The sequence below is a fragment of the Ranitomeya imitator genome, chromosome 2 (assembly GCF_032444005.1).
Source record: "Ranitomeya imitator isolate aRanImi1 chromosome 2, aRanImi1.pri, whole genome shotgun sequence".
Classification (NCBI taxonomy): Eukaryota; Metazoa; Chordata; class Amphibia; order Anura; family Dendrobatidae; genus Ranitomeya; species Ranitomeya imitator.
Genome location: NC_091283.1, coordinates 473,140,689 through 473,163,570, shown reverse-complemented (window position 1 = coordinate 473,163,570; position 22,882 = coordinate 473,140,689). Strand labels below are relative to the sequence as shown.

Sequence of the window (22,882 nt, the reverse complement as noted above, 5' to 3'; positions counted from 1 at the left end):
CATCATTTTTGGTAGAGGATAAGTGGAGGACAGTAATACCTTCCCTGTCAGAGGAGGATTAGAGCCAAGCTTTGACCTCCCCGCAATATGTTTCACCAGCAATTAATAACAAACTAGTTCAAATATAAATAGTCCATCAATGCCGCCTGACACCTAGGTGTGGGCAAGAGGTGGCAAGTTTTATACACTTGATTTGGTATTGCCCACCTATTGCAGACTTTTGGAAAGGGGTCATAACTTTCCTCATTGACATCAAAACCCTCCTGCACAACTCTGTCCTAAGATGTGATTATTAGGAATCCTTGATGAGGAGACCTGGCCTCACAATCATTGCACTCTTCTCAGGGAAACATTGTTTTTAGCTAACAAGGCTATCGCCGTCAGACGGATGGATAGAAGACCAATGCGGATTTCACACTGGGTCAATATGGCAAATACTGCAGCCTCCTATGAGAGGGTGGTATATAAAAAGAGATAATATGCTGAAATATTTGATAAAGGTAAGGAAACCTTGTTTGATTCACATTAGTGCCTGGTGATAAGTAACATTCTCCCATGAAAAAGTATGTGATATCTGGAGCCTGACATTGGCGTCTGATGCCTTTAGTCAAGATATTAGACCCATGGTATGTTAAGGGCAGGGTTAAATTTGCCAGACACTACTAACGAGAAATACCATTTGTTCTATTATATAAACTTATGTTGTATAATCTTCAATAAAATTAAAACACACACACAGTAAGAACTGCCCTACTTAAGAATTAAACATGCCTCAAGTCTGTAAGCAAAATTTATAAACAAGTGCTTGAGACTTCCAAAATCTCATTAAATTTGCTGGTACTGTAAAACACTGAAAAATGCAACATGTGAACAAGTCCTAATAAAAGAGAAAAGAAAAAAAGAGCTCTTTGTAAAATATTAAAAGAATATTTAATACAATTCACTACTACCATCAGATACAAAGGCCCTCTGTTCACTTACTCTGTCGGTCTGGTCTCACATGATTAGCGATAGATCGTACTTGGTATTCTGAAAGCAGAGAGGACATTTCAGAATGTCTTCGAATAAAAATAATTATATGAATATATAGAGCTCATGCAAAAGTCTGTAGATCTCGGTCCGATCATGGACCGAAATGCACGGACTGCCCTCAGGTCTACTTACCCGAGCATGACAGCTTCATATATATTTCTATGAGGCTGTCATGCTCAGGTCGGGCGGACCCTGGCCAGTCCATGTATTGTGCTCCATGATCGGACCAAGACCACGGACAGCCCTTACTAAACTAACGCCAGTTTGTGACCTTACCAAAACCCATGTCAAACATGCGGTCAGCTTCATCAAACACAAGATAGGAGACTCTCTGCAGGTTAGTTGCCTTCTTCTTCACATGGTCAATAAGACGTCCCTGTTAAAGAAAAATATCGTAATTGTTTAGGTGTCAAAATTACACAGTGGGCTTTGGAAGTACTACAGCTTTGTGAACGAAGTCTTAGCCCTCATATGTGCCTGTCTAGTGGTTCCAGTAGGCGATAACCAAGTCACTCACCGGTGTACAAACCACTATTTCTGCTCCTTCTTGCAGAGCTTTTGCCTGCTCCCACATACTGCCTCCTCCATACACTGCCACAGAACGTAGATTGTAGGCTTTACCAAATCGCTTACACTCATTGTGAATCTATCAAACAAGAACCACCGTCACCAATACACATATTACATCTCTTTTTGCAACTATCAATGAGTGAAAATGGAAAAAAAAAACGGAATGTAAATATCATCATTCATGACCAATAGCGCTCCGTAGGACTAGGCAGTACCTGCTGGCACAACTCGCGTGTGGGACATACTATGACAGCAATGGGCCCGTCTCCTGGCTGTAGCTCCTTCTGATCCATAATATGTACTAGTATAGGCCAGATAAATGCTGCCGTCTTACCACTTCCAGTTTTGGCAATGCCAATCATGTCTCGTCCACTAAGCGCCACTGGAACACCCTGGAGAAGAGAGCAAGACAGTGTTAGGGAAAAGTAGAGGCCACTCAGAACATGGGAAGTTTGCAGTGGCATGGGCTTTACCTGGCACTGGATAGGTGTGGGCTGGGTGTATTCAGACTTCCTAATCTGGTGCATAAGCTGCTCATCAAATCCAAAGTGAGCAAAGCTGCTGGCAGGACGTGGTGGGGCTGCTCCGGAGACCTGCATTTATTTGATACATTTACACTCCTGATCTCCATGAAACATTATGATACATTGTAACATGAAGCCACATAACACTTATAGACTCACCCGCAGGTTCAGCTTATGCCTCAGCTCCACAATCTGCTGAGGAGTCAGAGATGTGATTTCCTCATGTTCTTCATAGAAGTTCTTCTCAAAAGGAGCATATTCTATCTGTAAAAATATCACAGTATAAGAGATGAACGAGGTTGTGGGTGAAGTAGCTAAGCCCACAGTAATCCTGCCCTTACCTCTGTATGGTCTATAGGCGGCAGAGGATCAATAATGCGTTTGGTGGATGAGGCAATAGGGTTGCCATCACTGTCATACTCAAGGTTGTCTTCTTCCTCTTCTGGTAGGAGCCCAGCTGTTGGGTTCTCCGCCATGTACCGGAAATAGGCTTCCTATGGGAAAGAGAGAATTATCAGCAGACAAAACAAAATATTCTGCATACAGAAAAATCTAATTAAATCAAAAGGTCTACAGTGGAGACAACAGCCTGCTAGGTGGAATCTTATGTCCTTCAATTATTTTATTGTACAGATTGGTAATATAGCACACATGGAGGACTACGGGCCAGGCATCGCTTATATTCGAGATCACAGGGCAATGTAGAGACATTGTACAATAGCACATGAAGTCCCTAGTGCCCTGTAATACTAAACTCTAAAGATGTGTGCATAAGGCTTTAAAGAAGGGATAGGGAATTTCTAGCCCACAGGCCGTAAACTTCCCTTCTTCAGGCTGGATTCCTGGTGACTTCAGTGCTTGTGTCACTGGCCCATTAATTCTTCACTGCTAAACACTATGAAGCATGCAACATTCAATGACATCTGGACACTGGCAAGAGCAGGGTCAGGACACTCTTTGTTGGGAGTTAGCGTGCTCCCATGTGGTGCATATACACTCACGCCAGTCCCAGTGTGTGTCCCGTGTGGTGCATATACACTCACGCAAGTCCCAGTGTGCGTCCCGTCTGGTGCATTTACACTCACCCAAGTCCCAGTGTGCGTCCCGTGTGGTGTATATACACTCATGCCAGTCCCAGTGTGTGTCCTGTGTGGTGCATATACACTCACGCCAGTCCCAGTGTGTTACCCGTGTGGTGCATATACACTCACGCCAGTCCCAGTGTGTTACCCGTGTGGTGCATATACACTCAGGCCAGTCCCAGTGTGTGTCCCGTGTGGTGCATATACACCCAGGCCAGTCCCAGTGTGTGTCCCGTGTGGTGCATATACACCCAGGCCAGTCCCAGTGTGTGTCCCGTGTGGTGCATATACACTCACGCAAGTCCCAGTGTGTGTCCCGTGTGGTGCATATACACTCACGCAAGTCCCAGTGTGCGTCCCGTCTGGTGCATTTACACTCACCCAAGTCCCAGTGTGCGTCCCGTGTGGTTGTATATACACTCACGCCAGTCCCAGTGTGTTACCCGTGTGGTGCATATACACTCAGGCCAGTCCCAGTGTGTGTCCCGTGTGGTGCATATACACTCAGGCCAGTCCCAGTGTGTGTCCCGTGTGGTGCATATACACTCAGGCCAGTCCCAGTGTGTGTCCCGTCTGGTGCATTTACACTCACCTAAGTCCCAGTGTGTGTCCCGTCCGGTGCATATACACTCACGCAAGTCTCAGTGTATGTCCCGTGTGGTGCATATACACTCACGCCAGTCCCAGTGTGTTACCCGTGTGGTGCATATACACTCAGGCCAGTCCCAGTGTGTGTCCCGTCTGGTGCATTTACACTCACCCAAGTCCCAGTGTGCGTCCCGTGTGGTGTATATACACTCACGCCAGTCCCAGTGTGTGTCCTGTGTGGTGCATATACACTCACGCCAGTCCCAGTGTGTGTCCCGTGTGGTGCATATACACTCACGCAAGTCCCAGTGTGTGTCCCGTGTGGTGCATTTACACTCACGCAAGTCCCAGTGTGTGTCCCGTCTGGTGCATATACACTCATGCGAGTCCCAGTGTGTGTCCTGTCTGGTGCATATACACTCACGCCAGTCCCAGTGTGTGTCCCGCGTGGTGCATATACACTCACGCAAGTCCCGTGTGGTGCATTTACACTCACGCAAGTCCCAGTGTGTGTCCCGTCTGGTGCATATACACTCACGCCAGTCCAGTGTGTGTCCCGCGTGGTGCATATACACTCACGCCAGTCCCAGTGTGTGTCCCGTGTGGTGCATTTACACTCACGCCAGTCCCAGTGTGTGTCCTGTGTGGTGCATATACACTCACGCCAGTCCCAGTGTGTGTCTCGTCTGGTGCATATACACTCACGCCAGTCCCAGTGTGTTACCCGTGTGGTGCATATACACTCACGCCAGTCCCAGTGTGTGTCCCGTGTGGTGCATTTACACTCACGCCAGTCCCAGTGTGTGTCCCGTCTGGTGCATATACACTCACGCCAGTCCCAGTGTGTTACCCGTGTGGTGCATATACACTCACGTCAGTCCCAGTGTGTGTCCCGTGTGGTGCATATACACTCACGCCAGTCCCAGTGTGTTACCCGTGTGGTGCATATACACTCAGGCCAGTCCCAGTGTGTGTCCCGTCTGGTGCATTTACACTCACCTAAGTCCCAGTGTGTGTCCCGTCTGGTGCATATACACTCACGCAAGTCTCAGTGTGTGTCCCGTGTGGTGCATATACACTCACGCCAGTCCCAGTGTGTGTCCCGTGTGGTGCATATACATTCATGCAAGTCCCAGTGTGTGTCCCGTGTGGTGCATATACACTCACGCGAGTCCCAGTGTGTGTCCCGTGTGGTGCATATACACTCAGGCCAGTCCCAGTGTGTCCTATGTGGTGTATATACGCACACACCCCTCCCAGTGTGTCCTATGTGGTGTATATACACACACACCACTCCCAGTGTGTCCTATGTTGTGCATATACACACACACACCACTCCCAGTGTGTCCTATGTGGTGTATTTACACACACACCACTCCCAGTGTGTCCTATGTGGTGTATATACACACACACACACCACTCTCAGTGTGTCCTATGTGGTGTATATACAGCAATCTCTATTCTTACGTGATGAATATACACAGCAGTCTCTGTGTCTCCCAGGTGATATACAGCAGCCTTAGTGTCTCCTATATGATACAACTGACCTCTGAAAGCTTAGGTTCTATAAACATTACATTGCAAACCTAGAAAAGCAGTTGTGAGTAGTAACATCATCAATACCACCTAACATTACACGTTTCAAAAAAGGTACCTCATCCCTGCTTTAAAAACTAGGGGTCTGACTACTGGGACCCCCAGTGATGCCAAGAACACAGCTCTGAAGCACAGTTTTGAATGGAGCTGGAGGCCCGCCTTTTCCAGGATACAAAAAAAAACCCACTTTTTGTGGATACAACACTGTGTTGTGTGTGCCACTGAGAATCCCTGAAAAAACGAACGGACAAAGCTGCAATACTGGACACAGGTCTCACAAAAGAAGAAAAAATAGCAGACCCCATATTGTAATCCTAGAAGAAATCATCTAAAGCGAACCAATCAGCACATTTTTCGGTAAGGAAGTATTCGTAAGGCTGCATAGGCGCTTCTCCCCAAATAAAATGGATACCTTTTATGTAGTGATCCAATAGCCAGTTATGAGAAATCTGGTGTAGAAGCCATCTATAATATAACGCTGGGAGCGTCACTCTGTCCGAAGCCTTTATAGACTGCGCAGGCGCGACGCTCCTAGCGTTACATTATAGCCAGTGTCAGAAAAAAAAATGGCGCCGGAAAGCGCCGACTGCCGGGAGCAGGGGGACATTTATGAACCGTAACCCGGACGTGGGGACACGGTGAACATGATCCCGCACTGATGATGCTGTGGCAGTTCATGCCACAGCAATTTCTTACTTACGCCACCTGATTCCGGCCCATGAATGTCCCCCTGCTTCCGGAATCGGTGCCTGCGCAGTCCGCGCTTTCCGGCGCCATTTTCTTGGATACTGCAGTGTGTCTTCAAGAAAATGGCGCCGGAAAGCGTGGACTGCGCAGGCGCCGATTCCGGGAGCAGCAGTCCACAAGCCAAAGGACCTGGAAGATGGAACGTCGCGCAGCGCTGAAACAGGACAGGTGAATATAGCAAGTGTCGGGGTCCTGAGCTAGCGGCGACTCCGGCACCTGACCCCCACAGCGCGCCGTGTCCCCGCCTGCTCAGGCCCCCCAGCACTCGGCGCCCAGCGACGATAGGCGAGTATGTTATTTTATTTTTATATATATCGCAGCAGCATACGGGACATATAATACTATGGAGCATCTTATGGGGGCCATCAACCATAATGGAGCAGCATATGGGGCATATACTATGGAGCATGTTATGGGGGCCATGAACCATAATGGAGCAGCATATGAGGCATATACTATGGAGTATCTTATGGGGGCCATCAACCATAATGGAGCAGCATACGGGGCATATACTATGGAGCATGTTATGGGGGCCATGAACCATAATGGAGCAGCATATGAGGCATATACTATGGAGCATCTTATGGGGGCCATCAACCATAATGGAGCAGCATATGGGGCATATACTATGGAGCATCTTATGGGGGCCATCAACATTTATGGAGCAGTATACGGGGCTTATACTATGGAGCATCTTATGGGGGCCATCAACCATAATGGAGCAGCATGAGGCATTTACTATGGAGCATCTTATGGGGGCCATCAACCATAATGCAGCAGCATATGAGGCATATACTATGGAGCATCTTATGGGGGCCATTAACCATAATGGAGCAGCATATGAGGCATATACTATGGAGCATCTTATGGGGGCCATCAACCTTTATGGAGCAGCGTATGGGGCATATGGATGGGAGCAGCAAATTACAGAACGGTGGCGCAGGATGGGAGCAGCACATGACAGAACAGGGGCGCAGGATGGGAGCAGCACTTGACAGGATGGGGGCGCAGGATAGGAGCAGCAAATGACAGGATGGGGGCGCAAGATGGTAGCAGCACATGACAAGATTAGGGCGCAGGATGGAAGCAACACATACCAGGATGGAGACCATATACAATATAAATGCTTGCCACCCGGGCATAGAACGGGTTCAATAGCTAGTATTCAAATAACGCTGGAAGTGCATTGGGGGAGTGTCAATGTGCTTGCTTCTTCTTTCAGGTACACCGACACTCCCCTAGTGCATTTCCAACCTGATTTTCATAAGGTATTGATACCAAATTGCTCAAGACAGGCTCCTTGGATTACTATATAAAAAGGGATCACTTTAATTGGGGGGAGAAGCACCTATGCTTATATAACTGAGATCTCATCTCCCGAGATCTCCATCTGCACATGCGTTGCCCCAACAGTCATTTTCCCGGAGTCCACTGCATAGTAAACCATGAAAGTGTGGGGGCTCTGGGCTTTCACAAAATGTCGGCAGAGCCCCCGCGCTACTGAACACCCGCAGCGGCGTATATCCAAACATCCCCCTCATCTAAGCCTGCGGCCTACAGCAACGCTCCACTATTGCTTGCCTCCTCCAGCAGTGAGCCTGGGACCCTGCTCCACCACGGCCGGTAAGGTATAGCCGCATTATAAGACGCACCCCCATTTCCCCCAAATTTTTTTGGGGAAAAAGTGTGTCTTATAATCCGAAAAATACAGTACACACTCCAACATTGAAATTGCATTGCTAAGAAGAAAGTCGACAGCTTGGCGTGAAAATTGATTTCGATGCAGAACCAAAAGTATGTCCATTTCTCCAAAGTGTCCTAGGAGCCATTTTTCAACACAAAGATGCCAATCTGCATGATGCTCTTGCTACATTGAGACACCTAAGCGGCCTAAACATGCTACCACGGCCTGCAGTGTCGCCGGACTTTGGACAGCAATTGCGAAAGGAGCTGCCAGCAGCATATCTTGATGAGTCAGTGTTTCAGAACAGTCCTCAGACAACCATTAATAACCTCAATAATAACATGACAAGACATATACGGTAATTGTCTGTCGATCATACTAAAAACTGAACAGATGTTTTTTAAATTTTGCTTCCATTTTTTCATCAGTTGCATATCATTGACATGTCTAGCCATCCTGTGATTTCCATAATTTCATGAAATTTCCTTCCAGTGGTACAATTTCAATGCTGAAGAGTGTCACTGACGGTGATGAGAGGACACATTTGACCTACAAGGATGCCAAGAAGCAGCCTCTTTGATTGCAGAGAGGATAACAACAGGGTACCTCTTGTGGTCACATACAACCCCCACATGAGCATACTAAGGAAAATTGGTGCTGATCTCCAACCCATAGTCCACAGAGACCACAAACTGAAAGATATATTCTCAGAACTACCAGTGCTCTCCTACAAACAGCCCCCTAACTTAAGGAATCTCCTTTTGAAAGGTGTCCTCTCATCACCATCAGTGACCGTCACATTCCCCTGTAACAATAAAAATGCAAAACTTGTACCCACATATTACCCACAAATACAGGTCCTTCTCAAAAAATTAGCATATAGTGTTAAATTTCATTATTTACCATAATGTAATGATTACAATTAAACTTTCATATATTATAGATTCATTATCCACCAACTGAAATTTGTCAGGTCTTTTATTCTTTTAATACTGATGATTTTGGCATACAACTCCTGATAACCCAAAAAACCTGTCTCAATAAATTAGCATATCAAGAAAAGGTTCTCTAAACGACCTATTACCCTAATCTTCTGAATCAACTAATTAACTCTAAACACATGCAAAAGATACCTGAGGCTTTTATAAACTCCCTGCCTGGTTCATTACTCAAAACCCCCATCATGGGTAAGACTAGCGACCCGACAGATGTCAAGAAGGCCATCATTGAAATTTCTCAACAAATAGGCTGTTCCCAGAGTGCTGTATCAAGGCACCTCAATGGTAAGTCTGTTGGAAGGAAACAATGTGGCAGAAAACGCTGTACAACGAAAAGAGGAGACCGGACCCTGAGGAAGATTGTGGAGAAGGACCGATTCCAGACCTTGGGGAACCTGAGGAAGCAGTGGACTGAGTCTGGTGTGGAAACATCCAGAGCCACCGTGCACAGGCGTGTGCAGGAAATGGGCTACAGGTGCCGCATTCCCCAGGTAAAGCCACTTTTGAACCATAAACAGCGGCAGAGGCGCCTGACCTGGGCTACAGAGAAGCAGCACTGGACTGTTGCTAAGTGGTCCCAAGTACTTTTTTCTGATGAAAGCAAATTTTGCATGTCATTCGGAAATCAAGGTGCCAGAGTCTGGAGGAAGACTGGGGAGAAGGAAATGCCAAAATGCCTGAAGTCCAGTGTCAAGTACCCACAGTCAGTGATGGTGTGGGGTGCCATGTCAGCTGCTGGTGTTGGTCCACTGTGTTTCATCAAGGGCAGGGTCAATGCAGCTAGCTATCAGGAGATTTTGGAGCACTTCATGCTTCCATCGGCTGAAATGCTTTATGGAGATGAAGATTTCATTCTTCAGCACGACCTGGCACCTGCTCACAGTGCCAAAACCACTGGTAAATGGTTTACTGACCATGGTATTACTGTGCTCAATTGGCCTGCCAACTCTCCTGACCTGAACCCCATAGAGAATCTGTGGGATATTGTGAAGAGAAAGTTGAGAGACGCAAGACCCAACACTCTGGATGAGCTTAAGGCCGCTATTGAAGCATCCTGGGCCTCCATAACATCTCAGCAGTGTCACAGGCTGATTGCCTCCATGCCACGCCGCATTGAAGCAGTCATTTCTGCCAAAGGATTCCCGACCAAGTATTGAGTGCATAACTGAACATTATGATTTGTTGGTTTTTTTGTTTGTTATTAAAAAACACTTTTATTTGATTGGATGGGTGAAATATGCTAATTTATTGAGACAGGTTTTTTGGGTTATCAGGAGTTGTATGCCAAAATCATCAGTATTAAAACAATAAAAGACCTGACAAATTTCAGTTGGTGGATAATGAATCTATAATATATGAAAGTTTAATTGTAATCATTACATTATGGTAAATAATGAAATTTAACACTATATGCTAATTTTTTGAGAAGGACCTGTATAGTCCGTGTACCAAACACAAATCAGGACTATAAGGTCATGGGTTCCTTTTCATGTACATTCTCCAATGTGGTGTACATGATACAATGTACGAGGTGCCCTGGAATTATCTATATTGTGAAAACAATCAAAGCCTACACTGACACACAATCAGGAAAGAGCTGGACACGCCTGTGGGAAAAACATTTCACTGGACCTGGACACTGTATGACAGACTTAAAAGTCTTAATACTAAAAAGTAATTTTAATGACAACAGAGAGAGAAAAAATTGGGAATTCAAACTGATAAAGATGTTCAATTCTTTGATACAATTTAACAATTGGATTTATGAGTCACTACATGGATACAATTCCCACCTCCACCAGACGGACTCCAGATAACTAAGAACATCATTCCCACTGCCTCTCCATTTGTAAGAAAATGCCGAATTAGATTTGTTTGCCTTAGGAGGCCTCACACCTCACGAACAAATGTCCTACTGTAGTATCCCTTAAATGTTGTGCATTTTTCTTAATTCATTTGTAATTTAGCCTGAAGAAGGAGCCACTGTGCTCTGAAAGCTGCAAACATATAATATTTTTTGGATAGCCAATAAAGGTATCACTCCGAGAAGGCTTTTGCCATCATTGGGCAGAAAAGTATTCACACCTAAGGACAGAGGGAATTTTTAATTCTTTAGCTTACTAATCAATGCCTATGTACCAACCAAATGAGAGGTCTATCAGTGGTGGCCAGTCACCTAGGCATAGAATGCAGCACTTACAAACCCTTTGCTATAGAGCTAGTAAGGCCTCTTTCACACTTCCGTTTTTTACAATCGGTCACAATATGTCAAAATGTTGAAAAGGCGGATCCTGTGCGGATTGTAAAAAAACAGGTGCACTGGAGCCCTTTTTTTGATGGTTCCAGTGCATCCTAGAAGGCTACATGCACACGTTGTGTATGCGTCTTCGCCGCAGTTTTTCGCTGCGAAAACGCATACACAACCCATGATAAAAATAATAATAAAAAAAAAAAAAAATCGTGATATTCTTACCTTCTGGAATCCAGCACAGCCCCCGCAGCCTTCCCAATGCTCCGTTCCCAGTGATGCATAGCGAGACAATGACCTGTGATAACGTAGCCGTCTCGCGAGACCGCTACGTCATCGGGTCATTTCGCTATGCATCACTGGGAACCGGAGCTGCCTCGGGTCATTTCGCTATGCATCACTGGGAACCGGAGCTGCCTCGGGTCATTTCGCTATGCATCACTGGGAACCGGAGCTGCCTCGGGTCATTTCGCTATGCATCACTGGGAACCGGAAGCTGCTGGCAGCATCGCGAGCATCGGGGGAGCCGCGGGAAGGCTGCGGTGGCCGCCGGAAGGTAAGAATATCACAATTTTTATTTTTTTTTAATTATTTCTAACATTATCTCTTTTTACTAGTAAAAAGAGAGAGCGAGAGAGAATTTCCCTGACGGGAAATTCTTCCGCGCATGCTCAGTTTGAAAAGACGGAACCCATCGCTGGATTCCTGCTTTTCTCAGTCAGTGCTTAGCGATTTTCCGATGGTCAGAAAAAAAGTTCCTCTGTGCGTTGTCTCTGCCAGACGGACAGCGATTTTACCACGGATCCAGCGCACGACAGATGAAATGTGTGGTTATCCGTCACAATCAGTCCCTAATACAAGTCTATGAGAAAAAAACGGATCCAGCAGCACGCATTGTGATGGAAAAAGAAAGACGGAAGTGTGAAAGAGGCCTAAGTGGTTCTCTGAAGCTGGACAGACTTGATCTGGCCACGTTCACTGCCCCTTTGATGCTGAAGAGGCAAAGCTACCTCTGTTTGCAGCATTGGAAAGTTCACAGTATAGGTCAATAGTGCAACCCACGTTGTTGGGGTGCTCCTGCTTGATTGACAGTTCATATTAGCGGCATTGTTGTGCTTTGGACCCTCCACAATGCTACTATATGGGGCAGCTTTGACTCTACAGCTTTGTAGGAGCATAGAAAAACTAATGCTTGCTGGGATTGGGAGCTAACCATGCACTCCAGTGATCCTAGACAGTTTCAGAGTAGTGCTCTATATGAAAGAAGTTGAATACAGTGCATATTCGTTAACCTAGTCAATTCTATTCTTGAGAATGGAGAATTTTTAATCAGTAAATTGCAAAGTATCTTGTTTTTACAAACACTTTGCAATGTTAGCCATGAAAGAACATGGGAATAACCCATTAAACATTAATGGCCTATTCAGCAGAACAAAGTATCTATGACACGCCAGCAAGCACGATGGCTTGTTTTTTGCGAGACGAGTTGTACTTTTGAACGACACCATTGGTTTTCTAGTGTACTAGAAAATGGGGAAAAAAATCCAAGTGCGGTGAAATTACAAAAAAAGTGCAATCCCACACTGGTTTTTTGTTTGGCTTTTTTGATAAGTTCACTAAATGATAAAATTGACCTGCCATTATTATTCTCCAGGTCATTACGAGTTCATAGACACCAAACATGTTTAGGTTCTTTTTTATCTGAGTGTTGCAAAAAATTCCAAACTTTGCTAAAAAAAAATAAAATAAATTGCGCCATTTTCTGATACCCGTAGCGTCTCCATTTTTCGTGATCTGGGGTTGGGTTATTTTTTTGCATGCTGAGCTGACGTTTTTATTGATACCATTTTGGTGCAGATACGTTCTTTTGATCGCCCATTATTGCATTTTAATGCAATGTCGCGGTGACCAAAAAAACTTAATTTTGGCGGTTTAACTTTTTTTCCTCGCTACGCCGTTTAGCGATCAGGTTAATCCTTTTTTTTTACTAATAGATCGGGCGATTCTGAACTCGGCAATACCAAATATGTGTAGGTTTGATTTTATTTTTACTGTTTTATTCTGAATGGGTCGAAAGGGGGATGATTTGAACTTTTTTTTATATTTTGAAAAACATTTTTTTTACTTTTGCCATGCTTCAATAGTGTCCATGGGAGACTAGAAGCTGCCATAAGCCGATCGGTTCTGCTACATAGAGGTGATGTTCAAATCACCTCTATATAGAAGATTTACTGACTTGATGAGCGCCTTCCACTGGGTGGCGCTCACAGCAAGCCAGCACTGACAACCATAGAGGTCTCCAGGAGACCTCAGGTTGTCATGTCAACAAACCGGTGACCCGCGATCATGTAACTGGGGTCACCGGTGTGCGCATTTCCGACCCGATGGCAGGAAGCGTGATTTAAATGCTGCTGTCAGAGTTTGACAGTGGCATGTAACTGGTTAATAGCCTATTGCGGGCACATTTCAGCTATTCAAAACAGCTGACATGTCCCCAGAAACATGTGGGCTCACCGCCGGAGCCCACATCAAAGGGAGGGAAACCAACATCAGCGTACTATTACGTCCGATGTCGATAAGGGGTTAAACACATAAAATATGTTTGGGGTACTGCTAGTTGCCTAAAGGAATCCTAACATTCATGTAGAAATTGCGACTTCACCCAGTGTACCAGTGAATAGCTGGTAATGGGCAGAGCCGCCATCAGGGCATCACTGCCCTTACTGGTGTATGGGCCCCAGGAGCAGGATTCTGCCTGCATGGTTTGGTTGCAATCTATTGCTGTGCAGGATCCGCTTCCTGAACTGCAATAGGAGCTGCCTGCCAGAGACCGGCAGCCAACGCCGGCGTGCATGTCGCCGGAATATGACGTCACGCGTCCATGCCTCAAATGGTTGAGGAAGAGGATGCTATTGAACCACAGACAGATAAGAAGACACCTTTTTTCGCACTGAAATCCGCAATATCGGGAGACCTACTGGGGGGGGGGGGGGGGTTTGGGGGAGGGCAGGATGGGAGAACATATGGGGCAGGATAGAGGACGTAAATATAGGAAGGTGCCAGAATGTGAGACATTATTACTGTAGGGGCTAATTGAGTGATATTATTACTTTTGTGATGTATTTTATTTTTGAGGATACTTCTTTTCAGTGGGGGTCCTGTTACTGTGCAGTGTGACAATGTCGCAATTTTTTCTTTATCTCGCGCAGTGTAGAGGTTGAAGAAACATTGGGGAATGTGCTCTAGATAACGGTGTTATTTTCTGCAGAGACGAGTCCTGGCTAGAAGTGATGGCGGTCTGCGCTGGATGAAGAAGCAAAGCGAAGATGAATATCTTCAACTAGAGACATCACTGGTGACCACTGCATTACCTGCACACTGACACTGTATATATAGAGCTCCTGTATATAAATGTCACTTATGGTAATATTAATATTGTGGGTTTTTTTTTTAAATTAATGATCAGTATTGTACTATTCAGTCTGTTCTTGTTATGGTGTGACGGTATTGGTTCCTTGCATGTGATATTATTAATTCAATATATGGTGGTGAAATGTGGTCTCGTCACGGTGTGGCAGCATTTGTTCCTTGTATGTGGTATTATTGGCCATTTTAAAAAATGTATGTGACACAATTCCCTTAAAGAAAAATAAATAAAAATATACCTAAAAAAATTATTGGGTATTTTAAGAAATGTTTACTAGGTTAGAGCAGTGTAGGGCCCTGACAAAAGAGTCTAATTTGTTGTGCTGGCGACTTAACAAAATCTTTTGGCCAAAACAAAAGCTGTTGATTATGTATATGATCTGGAGTTCAATGGGAACTGTAAGGGTAAGTTTACACAGGGCGTTTTTCTGCTGCTTCTTTTAATGTTAATTTTCAGCAGCTTTTTACAGTACCAGCAAAGCCTATGAGATTTCAGAAATCTCATACACACACATTGGTTTTTTGTTTGATCAGTATTTTGTGCTTTGTTGCGTTTTTTGGACATAGAGCATGTCACTTCTTTCAGCATTTTTGCCGCGTTTTTTCACCCATTGACCTGAATGGGTGTTGAAAAAAACGCAGCAAAAACGCAGGTATCATTATTTGCTGCATTTTTGCTGCTGAATATCCAAGGACATTAGCACGGACAAAGAAAAAAATAACACCAAAAACGCATCAAAAAACGCATAAAAGAAACAACAAATACGCACCAAACAATGCACCAAAAACGCACCTAAACCTGCGTTTTTGACGCAGCTTCTTTCCTGCTAAGATGATCAGGTTTTGCTGTAGAAAAAAGAAAAGCAGCAAAAGCGTCCTGGGTGAACTTACCCTTAATGTGTGATTGGTGAGGATGTGGTGCAGAAGAGGGTTTTTTACAAGCGAGTGTGGAAGGTTTGCAGGGTGGAGCCTAGGCAGAGTCTCAAGGGGGCCCGAAAATGTTGCCTATATGGGTCCCTGAAATTCCTGGTGGCAGCCCTGGTAGTGGGTATTGACACCAGAGCTATGACATAGAAATGATGAAACAGGGTATCCCCAGGATTGAAGTGTAGAAGTGGACGTACTCCAGTGAAGTAAGGGTATGAACACACAAAACCATTTAGACACCGATGTAGCCGATACAGCAAAATGCTGGCAGCTTAGACTCTATATTGCCAAGTATAAAGAGTGGGCGGCTTCCCAGCAGAAGTCTTCTGAAGAATGAACAGTTTCACGCCCTGAGCGGATAAAAGAAGAGACAGAAGACAGAACATGTGCACAGAATGTCATTTTGGCATTACTGTGCATTATGTTCATTTTATTGAGCACTTTTGCTGCACTTTTTCAGGATACGCCATGTGCACAAACCTTCAGAATTCCTACAACCATTTGACTAATCAGCCAAGCTACTGCAGACATTTAAAAGTATGTGTAACCATGTTTTGATCTCCTTTTATACACATGGTTAGATTTTTGATACAATTACTTGGACTTCAATTATATTTATATGATAAAAAGTTTCATGCATTTTCTGCTTGCACTTTTCAGATTAAAACCCATTTTAAGACATTAGTCAATGTTTTATCAGTTATCCTCCAGGCCATAAAGCTGGTATCAAATCCCTACAGCCGCTTTTTGCTTAAAGGACCAGATATCCTGCATTACTTTACTACTAGTTTCAGTATAAAACAAAAGCAAAACCACAAACTTACCTGGTCATCTTCTTCCTCAATGTCATCCCTGATACCCCTGCAAGAAAAAAGAGGAAAAACAAACTTCCCTGCACTCAGTTCAGATACCAGCCTTAGAAATATTGTGGGGCGTACATTCATGAACAAATGGGGTATGTGCTGCTGGAAAAAAGGCCCTGAATGTTGTAAATGTACAGGAAAGCCTTAATATGGGCTGCTGGGTTTGGAATTATGTGGCAGTCAATTGCAATTTGCATCAGGAGGCTAATAGAGCATACCTGCAGGTTCATGGGAGCTCTGAAGCTGTGAGGCCGCCACAATAAACACCTGGCTGCCGGGAGGAACTGAACTTTATTCCTCTTGGCAGCCTGGGGCTTTCATTGATAGAGATGCAGCTTCAGTCACTCTTCACAGGTGAGTGGCGGCTGTAACCATGCCTCGACCCCGACTGACAGCCAGCAGTGCATCAGTACAGAGCCGGCTGTCAGTCAGTGTCAGGGCATGGTTACAGCCGCCACTCACTATGTACTGAACAGTGACTCAAGCCGCGTCTCTATGAATGAAAGCCCTAGGCTGCTGAGAGGAATAAAGTTCAATTCCTCCCGGCAGCCAGGCTTTCAGTGTGGCGGCCTCACAGCGCTATAAACTTGTAGATTATTTGCAGGTTTTAGACATGACAGGTTCCCTTTAAGGGCCCAGTCATCTTCATAGAGTATTCCTTTTTAAAACACATCTGGGGGACACATCTTGTACATAGTGAGAGGATCGTCAGTGTGTTACATGTGAGACAAGTGTAGATCAATGACATGGATGCTCAAGGGGAAAAGGGAGAATCTCGACATGCTGACCAGGGGGCGTAAAATGGACTTATGTTTAAACGTCAGCTTCCAAATACCTTGCATTCTTCTTCTCCTTGTCTTTTTCCTCGAGTTTTCTCATGTCCCGAGCAGCCTGATCCTGTGCACAACAGAAATAAACCATAATTCACACAAATGCTGCACATTCTGCGCTTTCCTTTACGGCAGGGGTGAAAAACTGCTTTTTGCCGTAAGGAAACACTCTCCGATAACCAACCCTGACAATCCCAATAAAAATTGTTATTAGTGGGTGTTGCCTTCTGAGACAAATATAATGCTGGTTTCAGAAGACAGACGATCACCATGCACCTATACACAATACAAAAAAAAATAAAAGACCATGCAAGACATTGAAAGAGTCAAGCGTTTCGCTTCTCCAAAGTCTACTCATGCATGAATACTTCCCATCAACTCCTTTCTGTGCCAAGCTGGAGTCATGACTCCGCTACTCAGTAAACTATTGGGCTCAGAGAGATGGAAACACAGTGCACAATTTTACCCATCACTGGTCAGGTGCTAAGCGTCACTTCTGCTCGTCTAGGACATTGAAAATACATGCAGCAGCCAACAGACGCTGTCAAGAATATCTTCTTGACCATATGGTGGGGGGCTGCACAGAATGACATCGCAGCATGTACACCTTTGCAATAAGGGAAGGGGAAGTGGAGGGGACACCACTCCCAACATAGTAACATAGTAACATAGTTAGTAAGGCCGAAAAAAGACATTTGTCCATCCAGTTCAGCCTATATTCCATCATAATAAATCCCCAGATCTACGTCCTTCTACAGAACCTAATTGTATGATACAATATTGTTCTGCTCCAGGAAGACATCCAGGCCTCTCTTGAACCCCTCGACTGAGTTCGCCATCACCACCTCCTCAGGCAAGCAATTCCAGATTCTCACTGCCCTAACAGTAAAGAATCCTCTTCTATGTTGGTGGAAAAACCTTCTCTCCTCCAGACGCAAAGAATGCCCCCTTGTGCCCGTCACCTTCCTTGGTATAAACAGATCCTCAGCGAGATATTTGTATTGTCCCCTTATATACTTATACATGGTTATTAGATCGCCCCTCAGTCGTCTTTTTTCTAGACTAAATAATCCTAATTTCGCTAATCTATCTGGGTATTGTAGTTCTCCCATCCCCTTTATTAATTTTGTTGCCCTCCTTTGTACTCTCTCTAGTTCCATTATATCCTTCCTGAGCACCGGTGCCCAAAACTGGACACAGTACTCCATGTGCGGTCTAACTAGGGATTTGTACAGAGGCAGTATAATGCTCTCATCATGTGTATCCAGACCTCTTTTAATGCACCCCATGATCCTGTTTGCCTTGGCAGCTGCTGCCTGGCACTGGCTGCTCCAGGTAAGTTTATCATTAACTAGGATCCCCAAGTCCTTCTCCCTGTCAGATTTACCCAGTGGTTTCCCATTCAGTGTGTAATGGCGACATTGATTCCTTCTTCCCATGTGTATAACCTTACATTTATCATTGTTAAGCCTCATCTGCCACCTTTCATTAATAGGGCAATAAAAAATATCAATTCATTCACAGAAATGTAATACCACAACAAAAGTATAAGAATGTATACAATTTTTCAAGATCATTGCTTGCTGTCATTCAATAGGAATTGATTGTATATTAGCAGGTGATGAAAACCTATCCTGTCCCTGAGATGAAGGTGCACTGCTTGTTAGACAGAGCTTGGATACACTATTATCCACTAAGAGAAAAAAAAGAAAAAAGAAAAAGTTCCTATAGACAGTAAGCAGACATCCTAAAAAAAAGCATATGACTTTTATACGGATTACATCTACTTGTTTAAACTGAAATACCCCCATAATGAGATGTGAAAAGATATCACCTCTACTTCTGCCATAAAAGCCTCTAGGGGATCTTCCTCACTGTCCGAGTCTGTTGTTTTGGAGCGAAACTGCTGTCTGGTTGGAGAATTCTCTGCAGGGATGTATGGCAGGTCTACATTACTGGAGTCTTCTTCCTCATCATCAAAGTATCTGTAGACAAGACAAGCAACACAGGTTAAAAAAATAACTCCAGCTCCACAAACATATAAACCTTACCCATGACCCCTGCACCTCTGTGACTAATGCTGGAAGTTACAACCCGTCCTGACTGCGCAGGCACATGCCCCGTCCTCTCTGATTTGTACTTACGCATTCTCCTCGTCAAAGTTGGCCCTCTTAGATCCAATCTTGTAAAATGATGGTAGCTGGGAGCTGTTAGCAGAGCCATAGCCAGGAGCTGGACCTCGGAAAGCACTATGTGATGTCTGTGGGAGCTTTGGTTCTTCCTTCTTTCCTGCAGCGATGGCAAATCCCCCAAAACCAAAGCCGCGTTTGTTACCTTGTCCGCCTTTATTCCAGTTCATGACTGAGCTAAAAAGCAAAAAACAAACAACAGTTATGACACAAGCTACAACATATGTTCTTGTGTGACAAGCAGAATGATGCACGGCAATCCAGTCTGAACATTTCCTCCTAATATGTGCTCCATCACCAGGGTCTCTTCCAATCAATGCATCGTGGCCCACAATAAAGGAATTATTCATTAACACCTTTACTTCCCATGATCACGGAATAGTACATCATACAGAGGGTGCAGCTGAATGGAGCAGGCTTGGCCCACTCCGCACAGATCAGCTGCCAGTAGTGGTAGGCAGTATGTACTCGGTGCGTTTATGTGGTATTTTTCCCACACAAAACTGCAAGGAAATCCTTATGCCAGCAACGTCAATAAGAATCCTGAAGTGATGTGAACATGATCAGTATTTCTGCCGCTTTTAAATCCAAAGCATGTCAATTCTTTGTACATTTCTCACCCATTAACTTCAATTGAGTCAGTCAAATAAGCAGGAAAAATGTAGGTATAAAAAGGTTTGCGTAATTGCTGCTTTTTAATGAACTTCCTACATCTGGTGTTTCCTGCGCTGTCATCTGTATGACAGCTCAAGAAATACCGCCCGGATGTAATCGGCAGTAACATTGTTACCGCTGTGGGGTCACACTATCAGATGTCAACGTGAGCCCATTGCTGTGACTGTGACCCACGATAAAGAGCTTACTGATGAGAGACTACTACTCCCATTAGCCTACGTCTGCTGTCGCTGAAAACAGAGAGAGCAGGCGAGGCTGATGGGTGTAGTCATCAGAAAGCGCCTTTGCTCAAAGTAAAGAAAAAAAAATTAAAATAAAGAAAAATATTGAAATAAAAATAAAAGTTCTGCCAGTTGGGTTATATGCCCACGACCTGGCATAGCAGCGCTTTGGCTGCAGCTCACCTGTGCTGCGTCCAAACTACTGCATTCTACGATCCATGCTCATTGTGCTTCTATTTGATGCTACATAAACTCATCTGCGACGCAGGTTTACGAGCCGCAGTATGTCAATTTCTGTCGCAGAGACGCTAGTTTCCGTAATAGGAATATCCACAATAGAATGTATTGGGTGCAGCAAATGCACATGTGTACCAATGAACACATACCAATTTAACGGCGTAATTGGATCTAAAGCGCTGCTATTTCCTGATTGTGAGCATGTACCCTTGCTGTTTGGTTACAGCCTATGTAGGTTCATTCTGTGAATGCTCCTACATAGGCTGATGACAACGTCGGACATTGCTTCAAACCTTGGATTACGGTCAGACCAGGAATGAGTATATTGGGTTATTTTAAACGATTAAAGAATGTGTCTGGTTAATTTCAAATAAAGCATTTTAGTCTGTGTGTGTTTATTTAACTTTTTACTTACAGATTTAGTAATGAGGGTGTCTGGCCGACACCTCTTCATTACTAAACCTAGGGCTTGGTGTCAGTGACAGCTGCTGACACCAAGCCCTCATCCCGTTAACCTGGAAATTACATAAAACTTTTTTTTTTTAAATATCTTTATTTTGCTCCACCCCACACATACAGCAGACGGGTCACCCCCCCCCGCACACACATACAGCAGACGGGTCACCCCCCCCCCCATACATACAGCAGACGGGTCACCCCCCCCACAGACAGCAGACTGGTCACCCCCCCCCCACATACAGCAGACTGGTCACCCCCCCCCCACATACAGCAGACTGGTCACCCCCCATCCGACACATACAGCAGACGGGTCACCCCCCCCCCACATACAGCAGACGGGTCACCCCCCATCCGACACATACAGCAGACGGGTCACCCCCCCCACATAAGGCAGACGGGTCACCCCCCCTACATACAGCAGACGGGTCACCCCCCCCCACATACAGCAGACGGGTCACCCCCCCCACATACAGCAGACGGGTCACCCCCCCACACACATACAGCAGACGGGTCACCCCCCCACATACAGCAGACGGGTCACTCCCCCCCACATACAGCAGACGGGTCACCCCCTACATACAGCAGACGGGTCACCCCCCCCACACACATACAGCAGACGGGTCACCCCCCATCCGACACATACAGCAGACGGGTCACCCCCCCCCACATACAGCAGACGGGTCACCCCCCCCCCACATACAGCAGACGGGTCACCCCCCCCCCCACATACAGCAGACGGGTCACCCCCCCACACACATACAGCAGACGGGTCACCCCCCCACACACATACAGCAGACGGGCCACCCCCCCCACACACATACAGCAGACGGGTCACCCCACACATACAGCAGACGGGTCACCCCCCCCACAGACAGCAGACTGGTCACCCCCCCCCCACATACAGCAGACTGGTCACCCCCCCCCACATACAGCAGACTGGTCACCCCCCATCCGACACATACAGCAGACGGGTCACCCCCCCCCCACATACAGCAGACGGGTCACCCCCCATCCGACACATACAGCAGACGGGTCACCCCCCCACATACAGCAGATGGGTCACCCCCCCCCACATACAGCAGACGGGTCACCCCCCCCTACATACAGCAGACGGGTCACCCCCCCCCCCACATACAGCAGACGGGTCACCCCCCCACACACATACAGCAGACGGGTCACCCCACCACATACAGCAGACGGGTCACCCCCCCCACATACAGCAGACGGGTCACCCCCCCACATACAGCAGACGGGTCACCCCCCCCACATACAGCAGACGGGTCAGCCCCCCCACATACAGCAGACGGGTCACCCCCTACATACAGCAGACGGGTCACCCCCCCCCCCACACATACAGCAGACGGGTCACCCCCCATCCGACACATACAGCAGACGGGTCACCCCCCCCCCACATACAGCAGACGAGTCACCCCCCCCCCCCACATACAGCAGACGGGTCACCCCCCCACACACATACAGCAGACGGGTCACCCCCCCACACACATACAGCAGACGGGTCACCCCCCCACACACATACAGCAGACGGGTCACCCCCCCACACACATACAGCAGACGGGCCACCCCCCCACACACACATACAGCAGACGGGTCACCCCCCCACATACAGCAGACGGGTCACCCCCCCCCACATACAGCAGACGGGTCACCCCCCCCACATACAGCAGACGGGTCACCCCCCCCCCCACATACAGCAGACGGGTCACCACCCCCCCACATACAGCAGACGGGTCACCCCCCCCCCACATACAGCAGACGGGTCACCCCCCCCCACATACAGCAGACGGGTCACCCCCCCCCCACATACAGCAGACGGGTCACCCCCCCCACATACAGCAGACGGGTCACCCCCCCCCCCATACAGCAGACGGGTCACCCCCCCCCACACACATACAGCAGACGGGTCACCCCCCCCACACACCTACAGCAGACGGGTCATCCCCCCCACACACCTACAGCAGACGGGTC

The 22,882-nt window shown here is 46.3% G+C and overlaps 1 protein-coding gene across 1 annotated transcript in view; it reads right to left on the bottom strand.

Annotated features, from left to right (window-relative positions):
• The window catches only part of DDX42 (DEAD-box helicase 42), a 33,579-nt gene that overhangs the window by 8,694 nt on the left and 2,003 nt on the right, over window positions 1-22,882 (bottom strand). Inside the window, exons 2-12 of the mRNA XM_069751291.1 lie at window positions 19,260-19,481; window positions 18,950-19,100; window positions 17,121-17,182; window positions 16,247-16,283; window positions 2,468-2,620; window positions 2,286-2,390; window positions 2,076-2,195; window positions 1,818-1,994; window positions 1,550-1,678; window positions 1,309-1,408; window positions 982-1,029 (exon numbers count right to left, since the gene is read on the bottom strand). Coding sequence (XP_069607392.1) covers window positions 982-1,029; window positions 1,309-1,408; window positions 1,550-1,678; window positions 1,818-1,994; window positions 2,076-2,195; window positions 2,286-2,390; window positions 2,468-2,620; window positions 16,247-16,283; window positions 17,121-17,182; window positions 18,950-19,100; window positions 19,260-19,474 — 1,297 coding nt within the window. The 5' untranslated portion in view covers window positions 19,475-19,481. The remainder of the gene's footprint in view (window positions 1-981; window positions 1,030-1,308; window positions 1,409-1,549; window positions 1,679-1,817; window positions 1,995-2,075; window positions 2,196-2,285; window positions 2,391-2,467; window positions 2,621-16,246; window positions 16,284-17,120; window positions 17,183-18,949; window positions 19,101-19,259; window positions 19,482-22,882) is intronic.